The 23,482-nt window shown below is 41.8% G+C and overlaps 1 protein-coding gene across 2 annotated transcripts; it reads left to right on the top strand.

The window, feature by feature from the left end:
• The first annotated feature begins 344 nt into the window (after positions 1 to 344).
• TTPA (alpha tocopherol transfer protein) lies at positions 345 to 18,583 on the top strand. Of its 2 annotated transcripts, none has more exons than XM_036338353.1 (5): positions 345 to 633; positions 7,496 to 7,649; positions 10,406 to 10,599; positions 12,482 to 12,592; positions 16,466 to 18,583. In XM_036338353.1, the coding sequence occupies exons 1-5, from the start codon at positions 430 to 432 to the stop codon at positions 16,637 to 16,639; spliced, it is 837 nt and encodes a 278-aa protein (XP_036194246.1). In that variant the 5' UTR covers positions 345 to 429; the 3' UTR covers positions 16,640 to 18,583. The 2 variants fall into 2 exon arrangements, with proteins under 2 accessions (XP_036194246.1, XP_036194247.1); XM_036338354.1 differs by lacking the exon at positions 345 to 633 and adding an exon at positions 4,590 to 4,804.
• The last annotated feature ends 4,899 nt before the right edge of the window (positions 18,584 to 23,482 follow it).

The raw sequence follows: 23,482 nt of genomic DNA, 5'->3' as shown, positions 1-23,482 counted from the left end.
GAGGCTGGGAGTCAGCTTGGAGCCTTAATGGCAGGAGGGCGCAGTAGTGAGTCTGCCACAGCGCATCAAATGTTTGTAAGGGGGAAGGGGAAGAGAGAGAGGGAGAGAGGGAGGTAAAGAAAGCTCCCGATCAGATTTATTTGAAACATCCCAATTAATGTGGGCAAACCAACTTTTTGACATCTTCCGTTGGCACTGACCACCGGTGACTTATCGCAGCTGACAGTTGGATTGACTATGGTCAGCACCTGTGGGGACACCACGTGGTTTCCTTTGGGGAGGCAGCGCGGGGCCATCCTGGGCCGCTGGGCGGGAGGGTGGGCGTGCGCGGGGCAGAGGCCGCGGGAGGAGGGGCCGGAGGCTGGCGCTCAGGCCAGGCTTTTCCCGGTCTCCGGGGCCACCCCGGCGGCGGCAGCAGAGGAGGCGGGCATGGCAGACGCGCGGCCGGGGGCGCCGACCGGGCTGCAGCTGAGCGCGCTGCCCGACCACTCGCCGCTGCTGCAGCCGAGCCTGGCCGAGCTGCGGCGCCGGGCGGGGGCGCTGGGCGCTCTCCCCGCGCCGCCGCCGCTCACCGACCCCTTTCTGCTGCGCTTCCTGCGCGCCCGGGACTTCGACCTCGACCTAGCCTGGCGGGTAAGGGTGCCTCCCCGCTGCGCCCTGGCCTGAGGGCAGGCCTGGGTACCCCGGGGCGGGGATGGATGCTGCCCTGACCCCCGCGAAAGCCGAGGTTGGGAGCGGGACCTCGGTGGGAGCGCGCCCCGGGCGCACTGGGCCGCGGGCGCGGTGGCCGCTGGTGTCTGAGAAACCCAGCTCCGGCCCTTTCCGTTTCTCTGGGTCTTGGAAACGGAAAATCCAGACAAAGCTGGAGCCCTTCCCCCGGGGATGGCCCATTTGACCCCAAACACGGAAACTCTGTCCTTGATGAGTCTCCTGAACGTCAAGTTTGGGGGACATACCTTCCCTTTTCGCTGGCAGAAAGTTACGGATAGAAAACAAAATACAGCCGAGAGGGAGGAAGCCGAGATTTTATTACAGCTCAGCAAGTAACTCCACATGTGGAGGGGAGAGTGAAATTGCGAGGAAGACAGAAGGTCTACAGCCCAATTCTAGCGAAATGGTATGATTGATAGTAATCTGTGTCAGGACGCTAACGCAGCCCTGTATGTTTTGAGTTTAAGAATGACGGAAGAGCTGGGAGCCGGGAGGTGTGGGTCAGTGGTTGAGCGTGGACCTATGAACCAGGAGGTCGTGGTTCTATTGCCCGGGTTGAGGGTTCTACCCCGTGTGTGTGTGTGTGTGTGTGTGTGTGTGTGTGTACACACAAGAGCAGCCGAAAGATGCTTCTCTCATCATTGTTGTTTTTCTCTCTCCTCCTCTCTGAAATAAATAAAATAAAAGAGAATGAGGGATGAGGCTGTTCTTTTGTGTTTCCAGGTGTGTATCGCCAATCCTTAGTTTGCCAAGCCATCTACCCAGAGACAGTTAACTGTTACCTGTGTCTTGTTTCTCTTCCCAGGTAGTGTACTTTCACACAGGCATATGAATATATTTTACAGTTTGCCCTTTTTAAAAACCTAATTTCTCAGAGATAATTATATTCCAGCATGTATACATGAATCTTATTCTTTTGTAAAAAATATATATATATGTTTTTACTGATTTTAGATAGAGAGAGGGAGAATCTATATTGATCTGAGAAACATGGATAGGCTGCCTCCTGCACGCCCTCTACTGGGGTTTACTAGTAAGCCCACAACCCAGGCATGTGCTCTGACCAGGAATGGAACCAGCAACTTTTTGGTGCATGGGACAATGCTCAACCACCTGAGCCAGACCAGCCAGAGTCATGTCTCTTATTCTTTTGTGGATTTTTGCTGTTCACTGCGTGAATATATCATGCTGACTTATGGAGCAGTCCCTGTTGTTGGGCGTGGACTTGTCATCAGACAAGGGCACTACTGCCATGCACACCCTTCATTCCCCATTCAATGATTATTTTTTGAACTCCTACACTTTGCCTGGCAGTATACAAAATGCAGTAAGCAAGACCAATGGGGTGTCTTCCATCAACAACTGGATATTCTAGTTTGTCTTTGTACATTTGTCTTTGTGCCAAAAGAGGAATACATCCTTATAGGACAAGTTCAACCTGCAGAATTGCCCAATAAAGTGAGATGTGTATCTTCAGTGTTGAGGAATCTAACAACTGTCCTCCAAAGTGCTGGCACTAATTTTGTCAATTCTGTATTGCATAATGATGCTTTTCTCTGCCTAGCATCACCCACGCGGTCTTAGCCAACACTATGATCTGTGTATCAACCTGCTAGGTGAGAAACTGGTTCTCATTATCATACTATGCATGTATTCAATTACAAGTGGTTAATCATCTTTCATATATTTAACATTTTAAAATTCTTCTCTCAGTAATTGCTTGTTTTGCCATTTATTTTCTTCCATTTGTTTACATAAAATATAACATACATATAATATAAATTTATTCATAAAATATCTTTATGTATTAAAGTAAATAGGCCACTGTCCCAATTCATTGTTTATCTTCTGACTTTGGTAATGCTATTTTCTTTCTGTGCAGAATTTGAAGTTTTTATGAAACAAATGTGATTGTTCTCTGATTGCTTCTGGGTTTCATAAGCTCTTCTTTTTCCCCAAAGTTTTCTTTTTTTTTTTTTTTAAATCTTATTGATTTTTTTTTTTTAACAGAGAAAAAGGGCAAGGGATAGAGAGTTAGAAACATCAATGAGAGAGAAACATCGATCAGCTGCCTCCTGCACACCCCCTATTGGGGATGTGCCCACAACCAAGGTACATGCCCTTGACCGGAATTGAACCTGAGACCCTTCAGTCCGCAGGCCGATGCTCTATCCACTGAGCCAAACCAGTTAGGGCCCCAAAGTTTTCTTTAGTAACTTATAACTTCTCTTTTTGATGTTGGAGTTGTTGTTCTACTAGGATTTCTTTGATGTTAGGAATGAACTAGGAATCTGACTTTGTTTTCATTTTGTCAGATGGCTACCCAGCTGTCCCAACATTATGAGTAACAAATTTACTCATATTGCTAAATAAGAAGACACAGCCTGAGGTCCTAGGGAGAGTACAGTTTAAGTGAGGCATTAAACATATATATGTTGTAGAGTAACTAACCATAAAAAGTATATGATTTGTTGATTTCATTTTGTTTGCTTTTTAAAAGTAATGTGTATAGATACAGACAAAAGAAGGGTGGTTACTAGAGGGGAATGAGTGTGTGTGTCTGTGTGTGGAGTGGGGGACAGAGTGGGGTAGACCGAAGAGGGTGAAGGGGTCAAATATACGGTGACAGAGGGAGACTAGATTTTGGGTGGTGAGCACACAGTGCAGGTGATGTACAATCATCGAACTGTACACTTGAAACCTATTTAATGTTATTAACCAACGTCACCCCAATACATTTTATGAATAAAAAAGAAAAAAACAACAGGACAGAAAAAATAACATTTACCTCCAGCCTTAGTGTTATTTACATACTTTCCTGTGTTCTCTATGTTCCTGAATTGTTTTCATTGCACCATGTCCTTGAGGAATTTGCTACCAAGACTGTGTCTGAATCTACTGAAGTGGGATCAAGTTACTGTCTGTGAACTCTTTGCCTTACTTTTCTGCCAACTGGAAATGAAGGGGGAAAGTTTAGAGCATGAAATTATTTATTTCCTTTACAAAGACAGTCAATTCAACTCAAACTTCCTTATTTATAATATAAAATCCCTATAGTTGTTTGTGTGTGTGTGTGTGTGTGTGTGTGTGTGTGTGTGTGTGTGTGTGTTGTATGAAGAAAGCTCACTCAGTCCCTCAGTTGTAATGAATTTTCTCATTTTTCTAGTTTTTGTATTTGAAGTGATAATGAATTAATGGGGTTTTTAGAATATTAATTGCTTTTAGAGTGTCAGGGCCTTTATAGGTAGTGTTTGTGAGGATTATGTAATCATTTTCTCATTTTAGAAGAAGCTGAGATGTAAAGAGTTAAGTGACTTGCCTGAAATCACAGTTATTAAATGGTAGAGCAAGAAGTTGAAGTTGGGTTAAACTCAGGGGAGCCTGTGCTCTCAGATACACTGCACCTGTCCTGTCTGTTTAAAACAATGAGCATAAAAATAGCCAACTCTTAACCTCTGTCTGTTCTACATAGTCTTGTGAATTTCTCTTTCACAAGTGAATAGTCCAGTTCCATATATTTATGCTCCATACAATAAGTTTTTTATCCTGTAGTCATTGTTATGGTTTTCCCAAAGACTTTTAAGTTTTCAAAGTACCATTGACTCTCCCTGCTAATTTCCCACTCAGTGTAGCTTCTTCTGTAGAATTTATCATATTGTGTCAGTTTCACTCCCAATTCTGCTCCTGTAGTTATTGTCTTTAAACACATGTGTAACTTCTTTGAGCTTTAGTTTTATTTATTTACTTATTCATTTTTTGAGAGAGAGAGAGAGAGAGAGAGAGAGAGACTGATTGGTTGCCTCCTATCCGCCTCCTGACCAGGGTTAGAACCTGAGACTGAGGATGGAACCTGAAACTTAGCTATGTGCCCGGACTGGGAATGAACTTGCAATCTCTTTAGTGTATAGAACTACACTCCAAGCAACTGAGCCACCTGGATGGGATTGAGTTTAAGTCTTTTTATCCATAAAATTGGGTAAACCTCTCAGGTTGCTTGTGAGGAGAGGTCGAAATGATGCCGTTAAAGACTGTGAAAGCTGCACAAATATGGTCACTGTTTTGTTTGAAAGTACATGGAGATGTAAGAAGGAAGGTAAATAAACCCTAACTTTTTATATTTGTTTATTCCCAATTGTGGTGCAAAACAGGTGCCTTCCAATCATGATATTCACTTGCACTCAATTTTTTTGTTGTTGTGAACTTTAGGTGGTTTGTTTGAGAATTGCTCAGTAGTATTTTGTCATGTACATAATTTCTTTATGTCACCTGGACCTTAGAACTTATTTCTCAGTGGAAAAGTAATAATCAGTGATCCAGGTTTTAATATTTCAGTTTGTGAAAGTTAAATGTCAAAGGCATGAGAGTTAATTGTGTGTCTTCACGATAACCAATTTTTCAAGTGTATGGATCCGGGTGGTTTACTCATGCAGTAAAGTCATCCCCCTTATGCTTGGGGGATACTTTCAAAGACCCCAGTGGATGCCTAAAACCGTGGATAGCACCAAACCTTCGACATAGTATACATTTTTCCTATACATACATAACTATGATAAAGTGTAATTTATAAATTAGGCACAGGAAGAAATTAACAAAAATAACTAATAATAAAATGGAACAAGTATAACAATACACTGTCATTAAAGTTATGTGAATGGCTTTGGGGCCATTAATGAATAAAATAAGGATTACTTGAACATAAGTCCCTGCCTCTGTTACCTGAAAGATCCCTTTCAATGAAATCACAGTGAAGGAGGAAAAGGAATTCATCTTATAGACTAGAATGAATATGTCAGGAACAATGTGCCTTTTGTCCCGACTGCTTTTGGAAGCTGCTATTTAGGTCACCGATTATTTCTTGGTTGGCAAATTTACTGACTTTTTCCCTTTCTTACCTCTTTGTTGCATTTAACACTTAGAAACATCCTCTTTCGTAAGGCAGTTAAGAAAAGTTTATTAAATATATAAATGAAAGAGGAGAAAGACAGAAAGAGAAAATGATAGGGTGATAATGTCAGAAAGAGAGAGAGAGAGAGAGAGAGAGAGAGAGAGAGAGAGAGAACAACTCAGATGGCTTTTCCCTCCCCTGTGCACCATATTGGTGTTTCTCCTATAATCCAACCAGCTTCTCTCTTCCTCTTCCATCCATCCCCAGCCATTGGCACATCCCATGACTCAGAATTCTACCCTTTACTTGGTTTTTAAAATTTATATTTGTAGTCTCTCTTCTAGGCAGTTACTACTTTGTAGTTACAGTTATGTTTATTCCAATGACTCTCAAATATAAAATGCGTCCTTTCATCTGAACTTTAGTACCACAGATCTCTTTAAATTCAAATATATTGCCATCTTAGAATAATTGAGACTGCTGAAAATCATGAAGAAAATGTAAATATAGTAAGTTTTAAATGTGTAATTTGATTTTAATATTCTCCACAATACACTGGCAATGTTTTTATTATTTGTAAATGTGGAGTAACCCTTACTGGTGGTTCTTTTGGGAAAAAGAAAATGGGATTCCTTCAAACCATATTTTGTCAAGGCCTAATCTCCAGCCATACCACTCCAGAGTCTCTCTGAATGTATACCACCATTAACAAAATCCATTTTTGTTGTTTTTCTATTTGTAGAAAGTAGAGCAGTGGTATAGACAGATGTTCCTTTGTATAATTTATTTAGCTCTTTTTGTAGGGAAGAAAATAAAAACCAAAACATTCTACTTACCTTTAATGTAAACCTGCACTAAATAGTTATATGAGCCAATTAACCCAAATCACCTTCCCTATTATGACAATACTAACGGTATTCATTATGCCCATGTATGCTTTACACATAACTCTAGAAGGCAGATATTGAGAAATAGTTATCAAGATCACATAGGTAATAAGTGGTGACACCAAGGCTTTTCTGAAGAGGCAGCCTGGGAACTGAACTTTTTACTGCATAGCATGGCCTGTGTGCGCCAGTTGTGACCAATACGTCGCCTCCAGTGAAATCAGGGATCCACTCTGGTCACTGCTTTAACTCAAGTGCCTAACACAGTGTGTGGAACATTGTACATATTCCAAACATATTTGTGGAGTTAAGCCATTAGATTGATTTCCATTCTTTATTTCGAAAAGACCAAAGGTGGATGTGCTAGTCACCTATTGCCAAGTAACCAATCACTCCGAAATTTAGTGGCTTAAACCACAGCTATTATTTGTTTGTGATTCCCCTATTTGGGCAGGGCTGAATGGGGCTGTTCATCTCTGCTCCACATTGCATCAGATGGGACCTTGGCTGAGGTCAGACCATCTAAGTCATAGCCTCTCGTCCCCCAGGGCTTCTCTGCATGGACTTTCATTTCGTAATCTTACATGGTGTCTGGCTTCTTAAAACCTGGCACGGTGTCATTTCTGCCAAATTCTATCAGTCAAAGCAAGATGTAAAGCCAGCCTAGGTCCAAGGGGAAGGAATCAAATGGATTCCTTATCTTGATGACATGTGTGCATGGGTGTATGTGTGTGGCTGGGGGGAGGGGGGGCGGGTCAGCATTTATCTTTGGGAGACTATTCACCACAGGAGACAAATAAGAATTACTCAACTTTGAATTTTTGATGAACTCCTATCACCTGAGATCCTTGATGATGGAAACTTTTAGTTTATATGCTAAAAGGATACCCTAGATTAAAATCCTGACATGATGGTTGGCAAAGGCCATACATAATGCCAAGGCTTTCCTGCCAGTTTTACGAAATGCTTACCATGTGCACTATCTGTAGACAATTTCTATTTTGTTTTTCAGTTACTAAAAAACTATTATAAGTGGAGAGCAGAATGTCCTGAAATAAGTGCAGATCTCCACCCCAGAAGTATTCTTGGCCTTCTGAGGGCTGGCTACGTTGGAGTCCTGAGAGACAGAGACCCCACCGGCAGCAAAGTTCTCATTTACAGAATCGGTAAGTGAGACAAAGCACTGCTGTTTGCTTTTTCTTCACTGCCATACAGAAGGCTTCAATGAGTTCATGTTTAAGTATTTAGGTGTTTAGGTTTTAACTTAGGTATATTTTATGTTTTAACTACAGGCCTGGTGAACAACATTTGTGTACTGGGGTCCCTCAGCACAGCCTGTACCCCCTTGCAGTCCAGGACCCCTCGGGGGATGTCCGCCTGCCTGGCTTCTGGCTGAGCAGCGCTCCCGCGGTGGGAGCGCACTGACCACCACGGGGCAGCTCCTGCATTGAGCATCTGCCCCTGGTAGTCAGTGCGCATCATAGCAACTGGTCATTCTGCCATTTGGTCAATTTGCATATTAGGGTTTTATTATATGGGATGTCCCCTGAGTATAAAAAAACCTGGCAGTTGTGAGAAAATTAAGAAAATTAACAAAACCCAGTGAAAATCCTACTCCCATTTTCCCACAGTCAAATGTATAAAATAAGAGAAAAAGAAAACAGAGCAGAGAAATAGGGGGGAAGATGAAAAAGATCAAGGGAAAGTGTTGTAAAAACACTTAGCAGGAAATTCAAATAAGAGCGCTGAACTATGATAATGTTCTGGTCACTGATTTACACCAAGCACCGAACCAGGTCACGTGGTAGGTGCTGATTAAATATTTTGGAGTGAGTGAATGACTAGTTGGACAGAGCCCAGGCTGCCGAGCAAGGTGCTCATTGCCCTGGATGGAGAAAGGTGCTGTAGGAAAGCAGGAATCCGAGAGGTGCTGAAGACACGACTCTACATGTCCCTCCTGCTTTTCACTGCTTCCCCTTTTTGCCATCAGGTATTCCTAGTATTTCTTGTAGGTTGGTGACCGATAACTTCTGCACCTTCCTTAGACCCGCATGGGATCAAAAATAGCCTTTAAGGGAGAAGGACACATACCACCTGCAGCCTGCTGTCATGGGCCAACATTTTATGTGTCTTTGTTTGTATTGATTTTATTTTATTTTTTAAAATATATTTTTATTGATTTTTTTACAGAGAGGAAGGGAGAGGGATAGAGAGTTGGAAACATCGATGAGAGAGAAACATCGACCAGCTGCCTCCTGCACATCTCCTACTGGGGATGTGCCCGCAACCCAGGTACATGCCCTTGACCGGAATTGAACCTGGGACCTTTCAGTCCGCAGGCCAATGCTCTATCCACTGAGCCAAACCGGTTTGGCAAGGCACGTTTTTCTTTTGCCTTAAAGGAGATTAAAGTCCAGAACTATGTATATAATAAAAGCCTAAGCGACCGTTATGGCAGAACGACCAGAACGACCAGTCGCTATGATGCGCACTGACCACCAGGGGGCAGGCACTCAGTGCAGGAGCTGCCCCCTGGTGGTCAGTGCGCTCCCACAGGGGGAGTGCCACTCAGCCAGAAGCTGGGCTCATGGCTGGCGAGCGCAGCGGGAGCCTCCCCCACCCCTGTGGCAGCACTAAGGAGCAGTGAGCAGGCAGGTGGTAAGGAGCAAGGGGTCCCGGACTGTGAGAGGGCGCAGGCCAGGCTGAGGGACACCCCCTCCCGTGCATGAATTTCATGCACAGGGCCTCTAGTCTAATATAATTTTCTATGATGATGAAATTGTTCTACAGTAGCCACTAGCCACATGTGGCTGTTGAGTACTTGAAATGTGGCTATTACAACTTAGTAGGTGATATATTTTAATATACTTTTATTTATTAATTAACTTGATTGGGGTGACATTGGCCAACATGAACATACAGGTTCCAGGTGTGGGTTTCTATGTGCATATATATTTTTTAAGACAATCTGCTAGCCTGTCCATTACTGTCCTTTCTGCATGTCGTGGCCTGCTCCAGGAATGGTCGGGGAGGAGAAAGGAGAAGAATGCCAGTAACTCCTCTTCTTAGCACAGATATTCCTGTTTTTCCTGGGTGTGGGCAGCTACGTGGGTGCTTCCCTGTTTTCCAAAGCCCACACTTACTGTTCTAGCCTGTCAGGACCTGACTCTGCTACATGCTGGTTGTCACTCAGTGATGTCAGAGACATCAGCCAACCTGTCTAGTCCTCAGGCATTTCCTTTTGCAACCTCTCCTGTTACTATAGAGCGCTAGTTTCTCTTCATAATCCAGGTTGTGCTTCTCCCATTTCCAATGCCTCTGAGCTTGTAGCACACCAAGAGGCATTCTCATCATTAGCTACCGCTGTTTCCTGCATGCTTTGGGCTGTAGTTTCATCCGGCTATCAAATCCAGCCTGCTGCATTTCTCTTCTTTTTTTAAATAAATAAATGCCATGAGTATCTGTTTTATTTTTTTAAATATATTTTTATTGATTTCAGAGAGGAAGGGAAAGGGGTATAGAGATAGAAACATCAACGATGAAAGAGAATCATTGATCGGCTGCCTCCTACACAGCCTCTACTGGGGACCGAGCCAGCAACCTGGGCATGTGCCCTGACCGGGAATCCAACAGTGGCCTGGTTCATAGGTCAATGCTCAACCATTGAGCCACACCGGCCGGGCTGTATTTATTCTTTTTTTGTCCCATATTCTTAAAAACCTGTTCTGCGCTAGGGAGAAGCAGGCACATGTTTTGGGGCCACCCATTTGGTCTATTATTCACTTTGTGATCTTTGTACATGTTTTTATTTTTATTGATCCATTAAGTCTAAAAAGAATCAGTTTCCCTTTGCTTTCTGGTTTTTTATGCAATACTGAGATATGTTATTTTTTATTTCGTTCTTTTTTTTTTTTTTTTTTAGCACACTGGGACCCAAAAGTGTTTACAGTTTATGATGTATTCCGTGTAAGTCTAATCACATCCGAGCTTATTGTACAGGAGGTAGAGACCCAGCGGAACGGAATCAAGGCTGTCTTTGATCTGGAAGGCTGGCATTTTTCTCATGCTTTTCAAATTACCCCATCTGTAGCCAAGAAGATTGCTGCTGTCCTTACAGTAAGTGTATAGTTTAATTCCTTGAGAGAATACCTCCAAACAACAGATTTTAATTTAGTTATGTGTGATACAAAGAGAAGGGATAGAACGTTTATTAGAAAATCAAACCAAATTTTAGAAATGATACATAGAACTCAATAATACTAAGAGGAAATGTTATTAATTCATAAAAGAAAGAATGTTGCAACAAATGGTAAAAATATGTTCAAGATGAGTAACCACCGAATGTACACATTTAAACAATAATGTGTTCACTTTATCTTTCTGTCATTAAAATTATCTTCCTAAATTAAAAAAATTGAACGAAAAAAACAATATTTATAGCAACGGCACACCAAAATGCCACAAAAGTTTTGGTAGGTATAAATTGATACAGTTCTTTTAGAAATCAAAAGCTTTTGTAAGTGGCCATGATTTTTGACCTTGTAATCCTCCTTTGGGGAACGTAGCCAAGGAATAATCTTAAATATAGCATAGACCTTGTATAAAATGATAATAGTGTATTGTGTGCCAGGTAGCTGGCTAAGTGTTTCAAATGAATTACCATGTAACAGGTCCATACAAGCCTATGTCGTATGACTATTATTTTTCCCGTTTTACAAATTAACTATGTCAGAGAGGTGACAGCAATGCCCAAGCACATGCATTTTGTCCGCAGTGAAGCAAAGGTTCCAGTCCAGATCAGCTGAATTCAAAGCTGTGCTTACAACCATCACTGCCTCCTACGCATAAAGATGGACGCTGTGGCATCAATTCTTATAGGATACTATTAGAAACATCTTATTTGTCCAGAAATAGGAAAATGGTTACTTAAAGTATGGTGCATCCATCTGATGGATTATTGCAACATATTAAAAGCCATGATGTTTACAAAAATTGTATCATATCCATGGCATAAAACATGATACAAATGATTTAGAGAGCATATTAGCAATTCTGTTTAAAATAAAATTAGGCTTAGCAAGAATCTGGAAGGAAAAGCCCCAGATAGATAACACATCTCTAAAAGCTTTGCATAGGGAAGGAAAAAAAAAAAAAGAATTTTGTATGAAAGCACCTTGACAGGAAAGGACTCTACACTAACAATACATCTTTGGGTAGGGAAACTACTGATGACATTTCTTCTTTCAAATCAACTCTTTGAAATCTTCTGAATAAGCCAAATTACTTTTATGTTGAAGACTTATACCTGGGTCAAAAGTATTAAAATGTGTGTTTATTAGACTATTCTTTCAACTTTAATGAAAGTTTTATTTTTTTTCTCAAACTAAAAATTTTGGGGAAAAGGTTAATTATTGACACTCATTGTTTCCTTAAGAGAACATTTATATGTCATAGGGGGAGAAATTTTTTGTGTCTTATTTATGAAAGATGCAGGTATTTCTATTTGCCTAAACTACAAAGTAAATACTTTTTAAGGATCTTTTCTTTATTTTTTTATTTTTTTGTTCATCCTTGCCCGAGGATATTTTTCCATTGATTTTTAGGGAGAGTGGAAGAGAGAGGGAATGACAGAGAGAAACATCCATGTGAGAGAAACGCATCGATTGGTTGCCTCCTTCACGAGCCTGGGCAGAGGAGGAGCCTGCAACCAAGGTACATGCCCTTGACCAGAATCAAACCCTGGACCCTTCAGTCTACAGGCCAACTCTCTATCCACACTGAGTCAAACCGGTTAGGGCAAAGATCTTTGCTTAATCTAGTAACAGTGAACTGTTAAGCAGTCTGTGTTGTGGTGATGAAATAAGAAATTTTAAAAATGAAACAGACATTAGTTGCTGTCATAAGTTTACCAAGTGTTTAAGGAAGGGACTTGTCAATAGAAATATATATTTATTTATGCTTTATTATTAATAGATTTTTTTTCCTTTATTTTCAAAAGGATTCCTTTCCATTAAAAGTTCGTGGTATCCATTTGATAAATGAGCCAATAGTTTTTCATGCTGTCTTTTCCATGATTAAACCATTCCTGACTGAAAAAATTAAGGAACGGGTGAGTGTAACATATTCAAGTCACTATTCCTCTCTACCAAATGTTCTAATCCTTTTTCATTTAAGAGCTGCTTTATTAAGCACCCACCACCATTAAGCTAACATTTTGAGTATTTATCTAACAGGCCAAATACTCTTATAAATTAACTAGAGGCCTGGTGCACGAATTCATGCACGGGTGGGGTCCCTCAACCTGGTGGGTTATTGGGGCCAGTGGGGGGCCAGCTGGCCAGGGAGGGACTGTGGGAGGCCTCCAGGGCATGTCCGGCCCTCTCGCCCAGTCCCGATTGGCCGGACCCCAGCAGCAAGCTAACCTACTGGTTGGAGCATCTGCCCCCTGGTGGCCAGTGCGCATCATGCAACTGGTTGAGTGGTTGACCAAATGGTCGATCGATTGGTCGGACACTTAGTATAATACACTTTTATTATATAGGACTAGAGGCCCGGTGCACAAAAATTTGTGCATTTGGGGGGCAAGGGGGGGCCCCTCAGCCTAGCCTGTGCCCTCTCGCAGTCTGGGACCCCTCGGGAGATAATGACCTGCTGGCTTAGGCCTGCTCCCGGGTGGCAGAGGGCAGGCCCAATCCCTAGGTGCAGCCCCTGGTCGGGCTCAGAGCAGGGCTGATTGGGGAGTTGGGGCGCCGCACCCTGTCACGCACAGAGCAGGGCGTATCGGGAGGTTGCAGTGCCACCCGCAGTCACGCTCAGGGTAGGGCCGATTGGGGGGTTGGGGCACCGCTCCCTGTCACACTCAAGGCAGGGTCGATGGGGAGGTTGTGGCGCCACCCCCTGTCACGCACAGAGCAGGGCCAATCAGGCGGTTGGGGCGCTGCCCCCTGTCACTCACAGAGCAGGGCCCATCAGGGGGGTTGGGGCTCCGTACCCTGTCACGCACAGAGCAGGGTTGATCAGGGGGTTGGGGCGTCGCACCCTGTCACACACAGAGCCACAGGGCGATCAGGGGGTTGGAGAGCTCCCCCCTATCAGGCACAGAACAGGGCCGATAAGGGGGTTGGGGCGCCTTCCCCTGTCACGAACAGAGCAGGGCGGATAGGGAGGTTGTGGCCCCGCCCCTGTCACACACAGAGCCACAGGACAATCAGGGGGTTTGGATGCTGCCCCCTGTCACGCTGATCCCGGTGCCAGGAGGCCTCGTGGCTCCGCTGATCCTGGTGCTGGGAGGCATATTACCCTTTTCCTATATAGGATAGAGGCCTGGTGCACGGGTGGGGGCCGGCTGGTTTGCCCTGAAGGGTGTCCTGGATCAGGGTGGGGGTCCCCACTGGGGTGCCTGGCCAGTCTGGGTGAGAGGCTGAGGGCTGTTTTCAGGCTGCCGGGTGACTGAAGCTCCCAACCGCTCCTTTTTTTCTTTTTCTTTTTTTTCTGGGCCAGCTTTAGCTCTGAGGCTTGGCTCCAGCTCTTAGGCCTCGGCTGCTGAAAGCAGGTATCTGGTTTGTTTGGGTTCTGTAATTGAAACACTGTTTCAACTCCAGCTCTGAGATCCTGGCTGGCTGAAAGCATGCTTCTGGGGTTTTGTTTAGCTTCTATATTTGTAACAATGTTTCAAACTGCAAGCTCAGAGGCCGGCAGCGGCAGGCGGGGAACGTTGGAGTCCTCCGTCACTGAAGCAAGCAAGCCTCATGTTAGTTTCAAGCTGCCTGGCTGCCGGCCGCCATCTTGGCTGGCAGTTAATTTGCATATCGCCCTGATTAGCCAATGGGAAGGGTAGCAGAGGTATGGCTACTTAGGTTTCTCTTTTATTAGATAGGATATTTCTTTTTAATTTTGGAAAATCAAGTTAGTGAGTCTATGTGGTAACTGGGCCTCCTGCACATTGCTGGTGGGAGTGCAATATGGTATATTCCCTGTAGAGGGCAGTATATAATAGTTATCAAAATTACAGCCTTTGTGCTTCTGGCAATTTATCCTATCCACACATAAACAAAATTGCAGCAAAAGATTGGAAACCACCAAGTGTTCATCATCAGGGGACTGGTTAAATGAACTGTGAGACATCGACACAATGGAATACAAGATTTGTAGGATGTAAAGTGAAATAAGCAAAATGCAGAAGAGTGTTTATGGTATGCTACGTTTTTAAAAAAAATATATTTTTATTGATTTCAGAGAGGAAGGGAGGGAGAGATTGAAAATCAATGATGAGAGAGAATCACTGATTGTCTGCCCCCTGAACACCCCCTACTGGGGATCAAACCCGCAACCCAGGCATGTGCCCCTGACCAGAACCGAACCTGGGACTCTTCAGTCTGTGAGGCTGTGGTAGGCACAGGGGTGGGTCTCAGCCCATCCTCTACACCCCTTCTGGGGCCCTCCCGCCGCATGGCCCCCAGTCCCCTGTCTGCCAGCATCCCCACTCCTGCCACTGTGGCTCCCACGCATTGATGGCGCCCGCCCCACTCACACCCACTGACAGCATGGAGCAATTGGGACAGGCGCCAGCAGCAGGTGCAAGTGGGGCCAGCGCCGGCAGCAGGTGCGAGTGCTGGGCAGGACCTCGGTGCAAAGGAGCAAAGAATTTTCATTAACTACCGGAGGCTTGCCCCAATGACAGTGACTGGCGCCATGCCTTGGTCTGGCACCTCTACTCACCTCCTCCACTATCCCACCACAGCCAATGCCCACCATGTTCCACACATGCCCCTTGGTGGTCAGCGCATGTCATAGCGACCAGTTGTTTGGATGTTCGGTTGTTCTGGTTGTTCCACTGTTCGGTCTATTTGCATATTGGCCTTTTATTATACAGGATTGTTGCATGTATAGATGAACATTATATGCTTTTGATCCAAGGTTCCAAATCTTTACTTTAACTTGGGCATTATATGATTGATTTTTATAGTTTAAAATATTTGAAATTTTAAGGCTTTTAACCATCATAACTGTCTCTTAATTTTGTACTAGCCAAGAATATCCAAATGTATCACATAAATTATTTCCCATATACCTAATTTTACGCTTTTACTTTATCCTATATAATAAAAGGGTAATATGCAAATTGACCTTAACAGCAGAACGACTGGGAATGACTGGTCACTATGACACACACTGACCACCAGGGGGCAGACGCTCAATGCAGGAGCGTCTGCCCCCTGGTGGTCAATGCACTCTTACAAGGGGAGCTCTGCTCAGCCACAAGCCAGGCTGCCAGCTGCCAGTACAGTGGTGGTGGTGGTGGTGGGAGCCTCTCCTGCCTCCTCAGCAGCGCTAAGATGTCTGACTGCAGCTTAGGCCTGCTCCCATCTGGCAAGTGGAGATCCCCTGAGGGGTTCCAGGCTGCCAGAGGTATGTCTGATTGCCATCTTAGGCCTAATCCCCCGGGGAGCAGGCCTAAGCCAGCAGGTGGTCATCTCCTGAGGGGTCCCAGACTGTGAGAAGGCACAGGCTGAGCTGAGGGACCCCCCCCCAAGTGCACAAATTTTTGTGCACCAGGCCTCTAGTATGAAATAATACCAGATAGGACATTTTTACCATCTACAGAATAGTCCCAGGATATTTGATATTATGTTAAGAATCACTTGTACATGAGGGAAAAGAATGTATAAAATACTTTTATTTAGAGTTTTAAAAGTATATTTGTGAAAGAGAAAGATAATTTTTTTTAATAAATCTTGTCTAGTTATAAGAATGCAAATATAAGAAGACAGTAAGATCAGATTCATAAGCAGCATAATCTAAACAAGTAGAATTCTTAGATTCATAAGTAGAGGAATAAAGGATGTAGTATCTATACCAGTACATGGTCTCCTATCCTGGAAGCTATTAGAGTACCTTCTTTTACGGTGTTGATTTTCCACTGGAAATTCATCTAATGTATCAAGAGGCAGAAAACAAACCTAAAACATTTTGGCTATTTCAGATTCATATGCATGGGACCAATTTCAAACAAAGCTTACTTCAGCATTTCCCAGACATTCTTCCTCTGGAATATGGTGGTGAAGAATTCTCCATGGAGGACGTTTGTCAAGAGTGGACAGATTTTATAATGAAGTCTGAAAATTATCTCAGCAGTATTTCACAGACCATTCAATGAGAAGAACTTGTTTAATGTGAATGCCTTGCTAATTAAAAATACATATGAGATCCTACCTCATTACATGAACAAAAAAAAATCTTTTTAACTAATTAGTGCTCTGATTGATCTTTTGTAAAACTCTTCTGACATGAGCATCATGGGTATTTAGGAAACTACTTTTTAAATGCATTTTCTTTACCTTGGAAGTAACTAAATGTTAAGATACTTAAAAGCATAGAAGATATTTCCTGATTTTTACACTTGAAAGTTATCTCTAAAGTAGCTATTCATGTGTGCCTTTAAACAAGTCCTCTGAGTACATTGGTTTACAAACAAATGTATAAATAGCCACTGAAAAGAACTATTAGCACAAATGAACTGATGATAAAAATTTATTAGCAGTCATTTTGAGTGGGTGTCAGATTAGATTATAATTCAGATTAAAATCTGAATGTAGTTTTACTATATTTACTTTTCTGTGGGCCAGCAAGATTGTTCATCTCAGGGAAATTCTATTTTAGCATATTTGCACAATAGAAGCTGTTGATGGGAGAGTCTAGATGCCATAAATTATTGTATGTAGCACCTATAGGCCTCTCTGAAATGACTCATGGTTACAATTGATAACCAAAAATAATTTTGAAAATATTTCAGGCAGAATTAATAGCTTCTTAATACTGTGTCTGCATTTTCAAACAAATCAAGAATGTGATTTTGACTTCTGTTTTTGGTTATTCTTATCATGATTGCATACATATTTAGAGATATAATAATTAGTTGTTGTATACATAAACTCTGTTTTTAATGGAACAATAACACAATTACAAAAGGAAAAGGGTACGTTTACATTTTAAAAACCACTGTCAAATACATCTGGAACTTTTCAGATTATGCATGAAATAATTTGAATTTTATTATTATATCAGAATATCCTAGCTAAATCTTACAATTCACATTTACTTAAAAAAAAATCAGTAGTTAAAATGTGCTGTTTGTACTGTAGCTTATGATAAAGAATATTTCATGTATTGAGAACCATATAAAGGTATGGCTTACAATTGATGACAGTGTTTATAGTGTTTTATAATTTTTTTATGTTAAACTGGAAAATTAAAGAACACAGTGTGCAAAATTTGATAGGCATTTGTTCAGATTGGTTGGGTTTCAACATAAATCATCCAATGGTATCTCTGTGAAAGGGTGTGTAAAGGGTGTTTTTCTTTATAAGAAAATTATTCTGATCAGGTGAGCTGATACTTATGATTCTTTGTACATATATCTATGATAAAATTGAGAATAATTGTGACTGTTCTTTAGAGAACGTGTTTTATTTTGGTTCAGCATTGGGAAGCTAATTTTACATGGTAATTTTTATTAAAAAAATCAGATGGTGCCTGTTTTCTGGAAAAAAAAAAAAAGTTAGTCTCCTTTGCTAATTATACAATTTACAATTGTACAATTCAAAAATAACAATAAAACCATTTAAAAGGAGTAAACAGCAGCAACAAGCTCTGGTTTGCCCAGCTTTTATTCCTAGAAAGGGGTTCACATAACAAAGTTTCTTTTCATTTGCACTTGGGTACTTAAAACACTTCCACCTGGCTTTGTGGAGTGACTGTGTGAGCACATGAATAATGGATGACATTGAAAAATGTCTTTTAAGTGTGATTCATTAGTGACGTTATTAACAACAAATAAGAGGACATTTCATGATGGGACTTTGAAATTTGTATAAAATGCCACAATTCACTGAAGAAGCTAGATGAACAATGTGAAATTAGCAGGCAATTTTATAAGGTGGCAAGATAAGTAGCTATCAAATTGTCTATATTACTTAACTGTAATTGAACCAGAAGTGCCTTTTAAAGATGATTTCTAACACATGATTATGGTGTTAATGAACTGCACAATAATTTGTTTTATTATTGTTCAAAAGAAAATAAAGATCTTTCACATAAACTATAGCTGTTTCTTTTTCATTTGAAAATCCAAATATTAGGCATTCTTTTTTCAAAACCTGCCTTTCCTGACAGAAGAGTTTAAGAAAACCTTATCACATCTAGTTGTCCATTACACAAATGCCAGTTTTTTCTTTATGTTTTCATGGCCAGTTTCCCCAACTGCTTAATTCAACACCACCTTCTGCTAATGTCTTGCTGTGCTTAAAGGGAACACAAACTAATTTTATAAAACTATTTCATGCTTACTAAGTTAAAGCTTCTTAGTGAAAAGAGCCAGAGTGTGCCACTTAATAAGATAATTTGATTTTGAAACTGTTAGCCTAGATTATGATTTTTAAAAATTTTGATTGATTTAAGAGAGGAAGGGAGAGGGAGAGAGAGACACAAACACCAGTGATGATGAGAATCATTGGTTGGCTGCTTCTTGCACGACCCTCATTGGGGATGGAGCCTGCAACCCAGTATGTGCCCTGATTGGGAATCAAACCATGACCTCCTGGTTGATAGGGCACTAAAGTTTTACATTTGGCAAAGTCCTAATATACCCCTTACATCCATACCCTTTTTTTAGCTGCTATATGGTAGAAAGGATAACCCTATGGTGAAGAATTATCCATTATCCTTAGTTGCCTCAAATGACAACTGTGTCTTTCATTTGTCAAAGCAGAGCCTATTGATAGCTCCTAGCATAATGGACAGACTCATGTTAACCTAACCGTTTTGTCAGTCCTTACCAGATATGTAGCCCAACCAGCTTTATTTTTTTTTAGAGACAGAAACTTTATTTTACTCATTTATTTTTTAAACTGGAGGCCCAGTGCACAAATTCATGCACCAGCGGGGTCCCTTGGCCTGGCCTGTAGGATCAGGCCAAAACCGGCTCTCCTACATCCCTCCGAGAGGTCCTGGATTGCGAGAGGGTGCAGGCCAGGCTGAGGAACCCCACAAGTGCACAATCGGGGCCGGGGAGGGACATGGGAGGTTGGCCAGCCAGGGAGGGTTCCAGGGTGTGTTCAGCCTGACTCGGTCTCACTCAGTCCCAATTGGCCAGACCCCAGCATCAAGCTAACGAAGGAGTAGGAGCATCTGCCCCATGGTGGTCAGTGCACATCATAGCGACAGGTCGATCAGTCGACTGTCTGCCCATCTGGTGGTCAGTGCCTGTCATAGCAAGCGATTGAGTGGCCTTAGCATATTATTAGCATATGATGCTTTAATTGGTTGACGGAAGACCAGACACTTAGCATATTAGGCTTTTATTATATAGGATAGGGTTTATTGATTTGAGAGAGAGAAAGGGGATGAGAGAAAGAGAGAGCAACATCAATATCAGAGAGAAACATTGATCGGCTGCCTCCCTCAGGCTCCCCAACCAGGCATCCAGCCCACAACCTGGGCATGTGCCCTGACCCAGAATCGAACTGGCAGCCTTTCAGTGCATGGGACGATGGTCAACCAACTGAACCCCCCAGAGAGGATACAAGTGCCAAGTTGTCCAGCATCACCTTGTGGTACAGGAGTCTTTGAGTCTCCTCCAGGAGCCCCCACTCCTCCTGGGAGAAGTACACTGCCACGTGGTCAAAGGTCACATGGTCCTCAGCCGGGTGCCTCGGCAGGGCCACCGCCATCGGACTCTCAGGGCGGAGCGGGCGGGGGCCAGGAGGGGACCCTGTACTGCCCTGAAGCGGGTCCCTCAGGGGGTTGCTGAGCCCCACACCCGCTTCTGTGCTGCGGGGACACCGGCTCCTTCGCGCCTTCTCGGCACCCTCCCAAGTGAAGCTGGAAAGAATGCCTGTGAGGATGACCCAGCAGGTCTAGCCCGCCCAACCAGCTTCTTAAACTACTTAAATTTCTCTTCAATACCTATCAGGTCTTTTTAAAAATAGATATATTTTTATTGATTTCAGAGAGGAAAGGAGAGAGAGAGAAACAATTTTGCTAAGTTGATCATTTCAGGTCAATTTTTACTATTTCTCTCTTATTTACACAAAGTTCTTGGATTGTAGTTATAAGCATTAGTCCTGTTCCTTTGCTTTGTTTTTTATTCCTTTCAGGAGTCTAATAAGATGTATGTTAAATCTTTTCTGCCTGTTTTCCATTTTAAGCACTTTCTCTCTTGACCTGTTTTATTTCTTTATGTACGTTTCATTTCCTTGGTTGTTTCTTTCTCTTTTTCAGTGATCTGTATCAATATTCCACTTGAATCTTTCCTGCCTTGGACAGACAGTGGTAATTCTTCATTTCTGAGGTGGTTTTGTTTTTTCCTTCAAACTTTTTTTTCTGATTTGATCAACTCCTATGGCATTCCTTCCTCTTTTTGTCCATTTCTGTTCTTAGGTTTTGAACTTCTGATCTATATTTGGTAGGTATACACATACTCATATACTTATCCTATGCTTGTTTGAGGATATTTAACTTTATTTTGTAACTGTACTGTATTTTGAGGGAGAATTTTCATTAGATGAAATGTTATAATTCACCTTGTCTGTTTTCTTCTTGAAGTAGTTTTGTATTATGTTGATTTGACTTTTTAAAAATGGGCCTTTTTTGTGGATACCTTCCTGGTTGAAAAATGTGTATTTTGTCAGTATAGTGAAGTGCAATTTCTTCAGTAGGTGTTTTTGTGGTGGTGGAGGTGGTGGTATATATGTGGGGATGAGGAGGGGTGGCTGGCATGACTTTTTCGTTTCTTACAGGATCCTTAATTTTCCTTGTATCCTTTCCCTTCACTGCCATATCTTTAAAGGACACTACTTCCTTGTCAGTGAAGCTGATTCTCCCTTAGAAGCAATACTTACCTGAAGCTGACAATTCTAGTCCCACTCATTTTCAAGTCTCTTTTCCTATAATTAGTATTAGAATCTACCGAGGTCCAGACTGTATTCAATATTACAGCACTTAATGTTTGTTTTTTTTTTAAATATATTTTATTGATTTTTACAGAGAGGAAGGGAGAGGGATAGAGTTAGAAACATCGATCAGTTGCCTCCTGCACACCCCCCACTGGGGATGTGCCCGCAACCAAGGTACATGCCCTTGACCGGAATTGAATCCGGGACCTTTCAGTCTGCAAGCCGAAGCTCTACCCACTGAGCCAAACCGGTTACAGCAGCCCTTAATGTTTGACATTTTCTTTCAGGGTTTGATTTTGCTCATGCTTTGTCTATATCTTCCACTCTCCTTTTCTCTTTATTAAAGATTCTCTGAAGACTTGTCTCTCCCACTCAAGATCCAGTCTTCCAGCTTTGTTGCAATTTGATACTTATCATTATTCTAGTAATTTGATGTTTGTGGTGTCTGTCCTCTACCTCCTAGTATGGCTAAAGGCATGGACCATGTGTAATTTCATTCATACTCTTTTTACACCTAATGGTTTTTGAAGATGTGTGGAGAGATTCTGGTTTAGGCATTTGCCATTATCTTTTAGACCCAAGCATAATTTACCCCATTATCTCTCAAAAGAACTTGATCTCTGTTGATAAGCATCTCCAATTCATTCATTTTCATGCTTTCTAATAGTCTACTAATTGTACAATGTATTCATTCTCTTATTGATACTTACATTGCATTTAGTATTTCACTATTACAAAAAAATTCTTCAAAGAACATACCTGTATAAATGTCTTCATTTACTCATGCAAACATTTCTCTATGGCAGTGGTTCTCAACCTGTGGGTCATGACCCCTTTGGGGGTCGAACAACCCTTTCACAGGGGTTGCCTAAGACCATCGGAAAACACATATATAATTACATATATATGTGTTTTTGTGATTAATCATTATGCTTTAATTATGTTCAATTTGTAACAATGAAATTGGGGGTCACCACAACATGAGGAACTGTATTAAAGGGTCATGGCATTAGGAATGCTGAGAATCACTGCTCTATGGTATCTATTTGCATACACCAAAAAGTGCTGGATTGCAGAATAAGTGTACCTTCACCTTTACCAGAAACTGCCTAATTGCTTAAAAAATGACTGTAATAATTTATAACTCTATGAGCAGTATTAAGAGAGTTCTCGCCCTGACAGGTTTGGCTCAGTGGATAGAGCGTCGGCCTGCGGACCGAGGGGTCCCGGGTTCAATTCCGTTCAAGGGCATGTACCTTGGTTGCAGGCACATCTCCAGTAGGGGGTGTGCAGGAGGCGGCTGATCGATGTTTCTCTCTCATTGATGTTTCTAACTCTCTATCCCTCTCTCTTCCTTTCTGTAAAAAATCATTAAAATATATTAAAAAAAAAAGAGAGTTCTCATTTTTCTACACTCTTGTTATAATCAAGGTTAACATATTTGTAGATCTGAAGCATGTGACATATTATTTTGTCTTTAAAAAATATTTTTTTATTGACTTCAGAGAGGAAGAGGGGAGGGAGAGAAATATCATTGATGAGAGAGAATTATTGATCAGCCATCTCCTGTACACCCCCTACTGGGGATAGAGCCTGCAACCTGGGCATGTGCCCTTGACTGGAATCGAACCTGGGACCCTTCAGTACGAAGGCTGACGCTCTATCCCCTGAGCCAAACCAACTAGGACTATTTTGTCTTAATGTGCATTTACCTGATGATTAGTGAAGATTTGCTTTGTCTTTTCACCTTCTTTTCCCATTTTTTATAGGGTTGTTGTGTTTTCTTATTTAGTTCTTTGTATATTCTAGAAATGAACATTTTTGAAATTCTGTATTTTGTAAACATATTTTCCAAGTTTGTGCCTTACTTTTAATTTGCTTAAAGTTATATAGAAGTTTTAGTTATGTTGTTAAATCTATCAAATGCTTCCATTAACGTTTGTATTTTTAATCCTTTGATCACCAAAGTCATGAATATATACTTCTGCATTTTCTTATAAAGTATCTTATTTTGCCTTTCATATTTACATCTTTACTCACCTGTAGTT

The sequence above is a fragment of the Myotis myotis genome, unplaced genomic scaffold (assembly GCF_014108235.1).
Source record: "Myotis myotis isolate mMyoMyo1 unplaced genomic scaffold, mMyoMyo1.p scaffold_m19_p_16, whole genome shotgun sequence".
Taxonomy (NCBI): Eukaryota; Metazoa; Chordata; class Mammalia; order Chiroptera; family Vespertilionidae; genus Myotis; species Myotis myotis.
This window is presented reverse-complemented; position numbering and strand designations above follow the sequence as displayed.

Excerpts from the sequence above, each read along its gene's own strand:
- TTPA (XM_036338353.1), top strand. The coding sequence starts at position 430 with ATGGCAGACGCGCGGCCGGGGGCGCCGACCGGGCTGCAGCTGAGCGCG. Across the intron at positions 634-7,495 it reads ACCTCGACCTAGCCTGGCGG|TTACTAAAAAACTATTATAA; the intron begins GTAAGGGTGCCT and ends TTTGTTTTTCAG. Across the intron at positions 7,650-10,405 it reads AGTTCTCATTTACAGAATCG|CACACTGGGACCCAAAAGTG; the intron begins GTAAGTGAGACA and ends TTTTTTTTTTAG.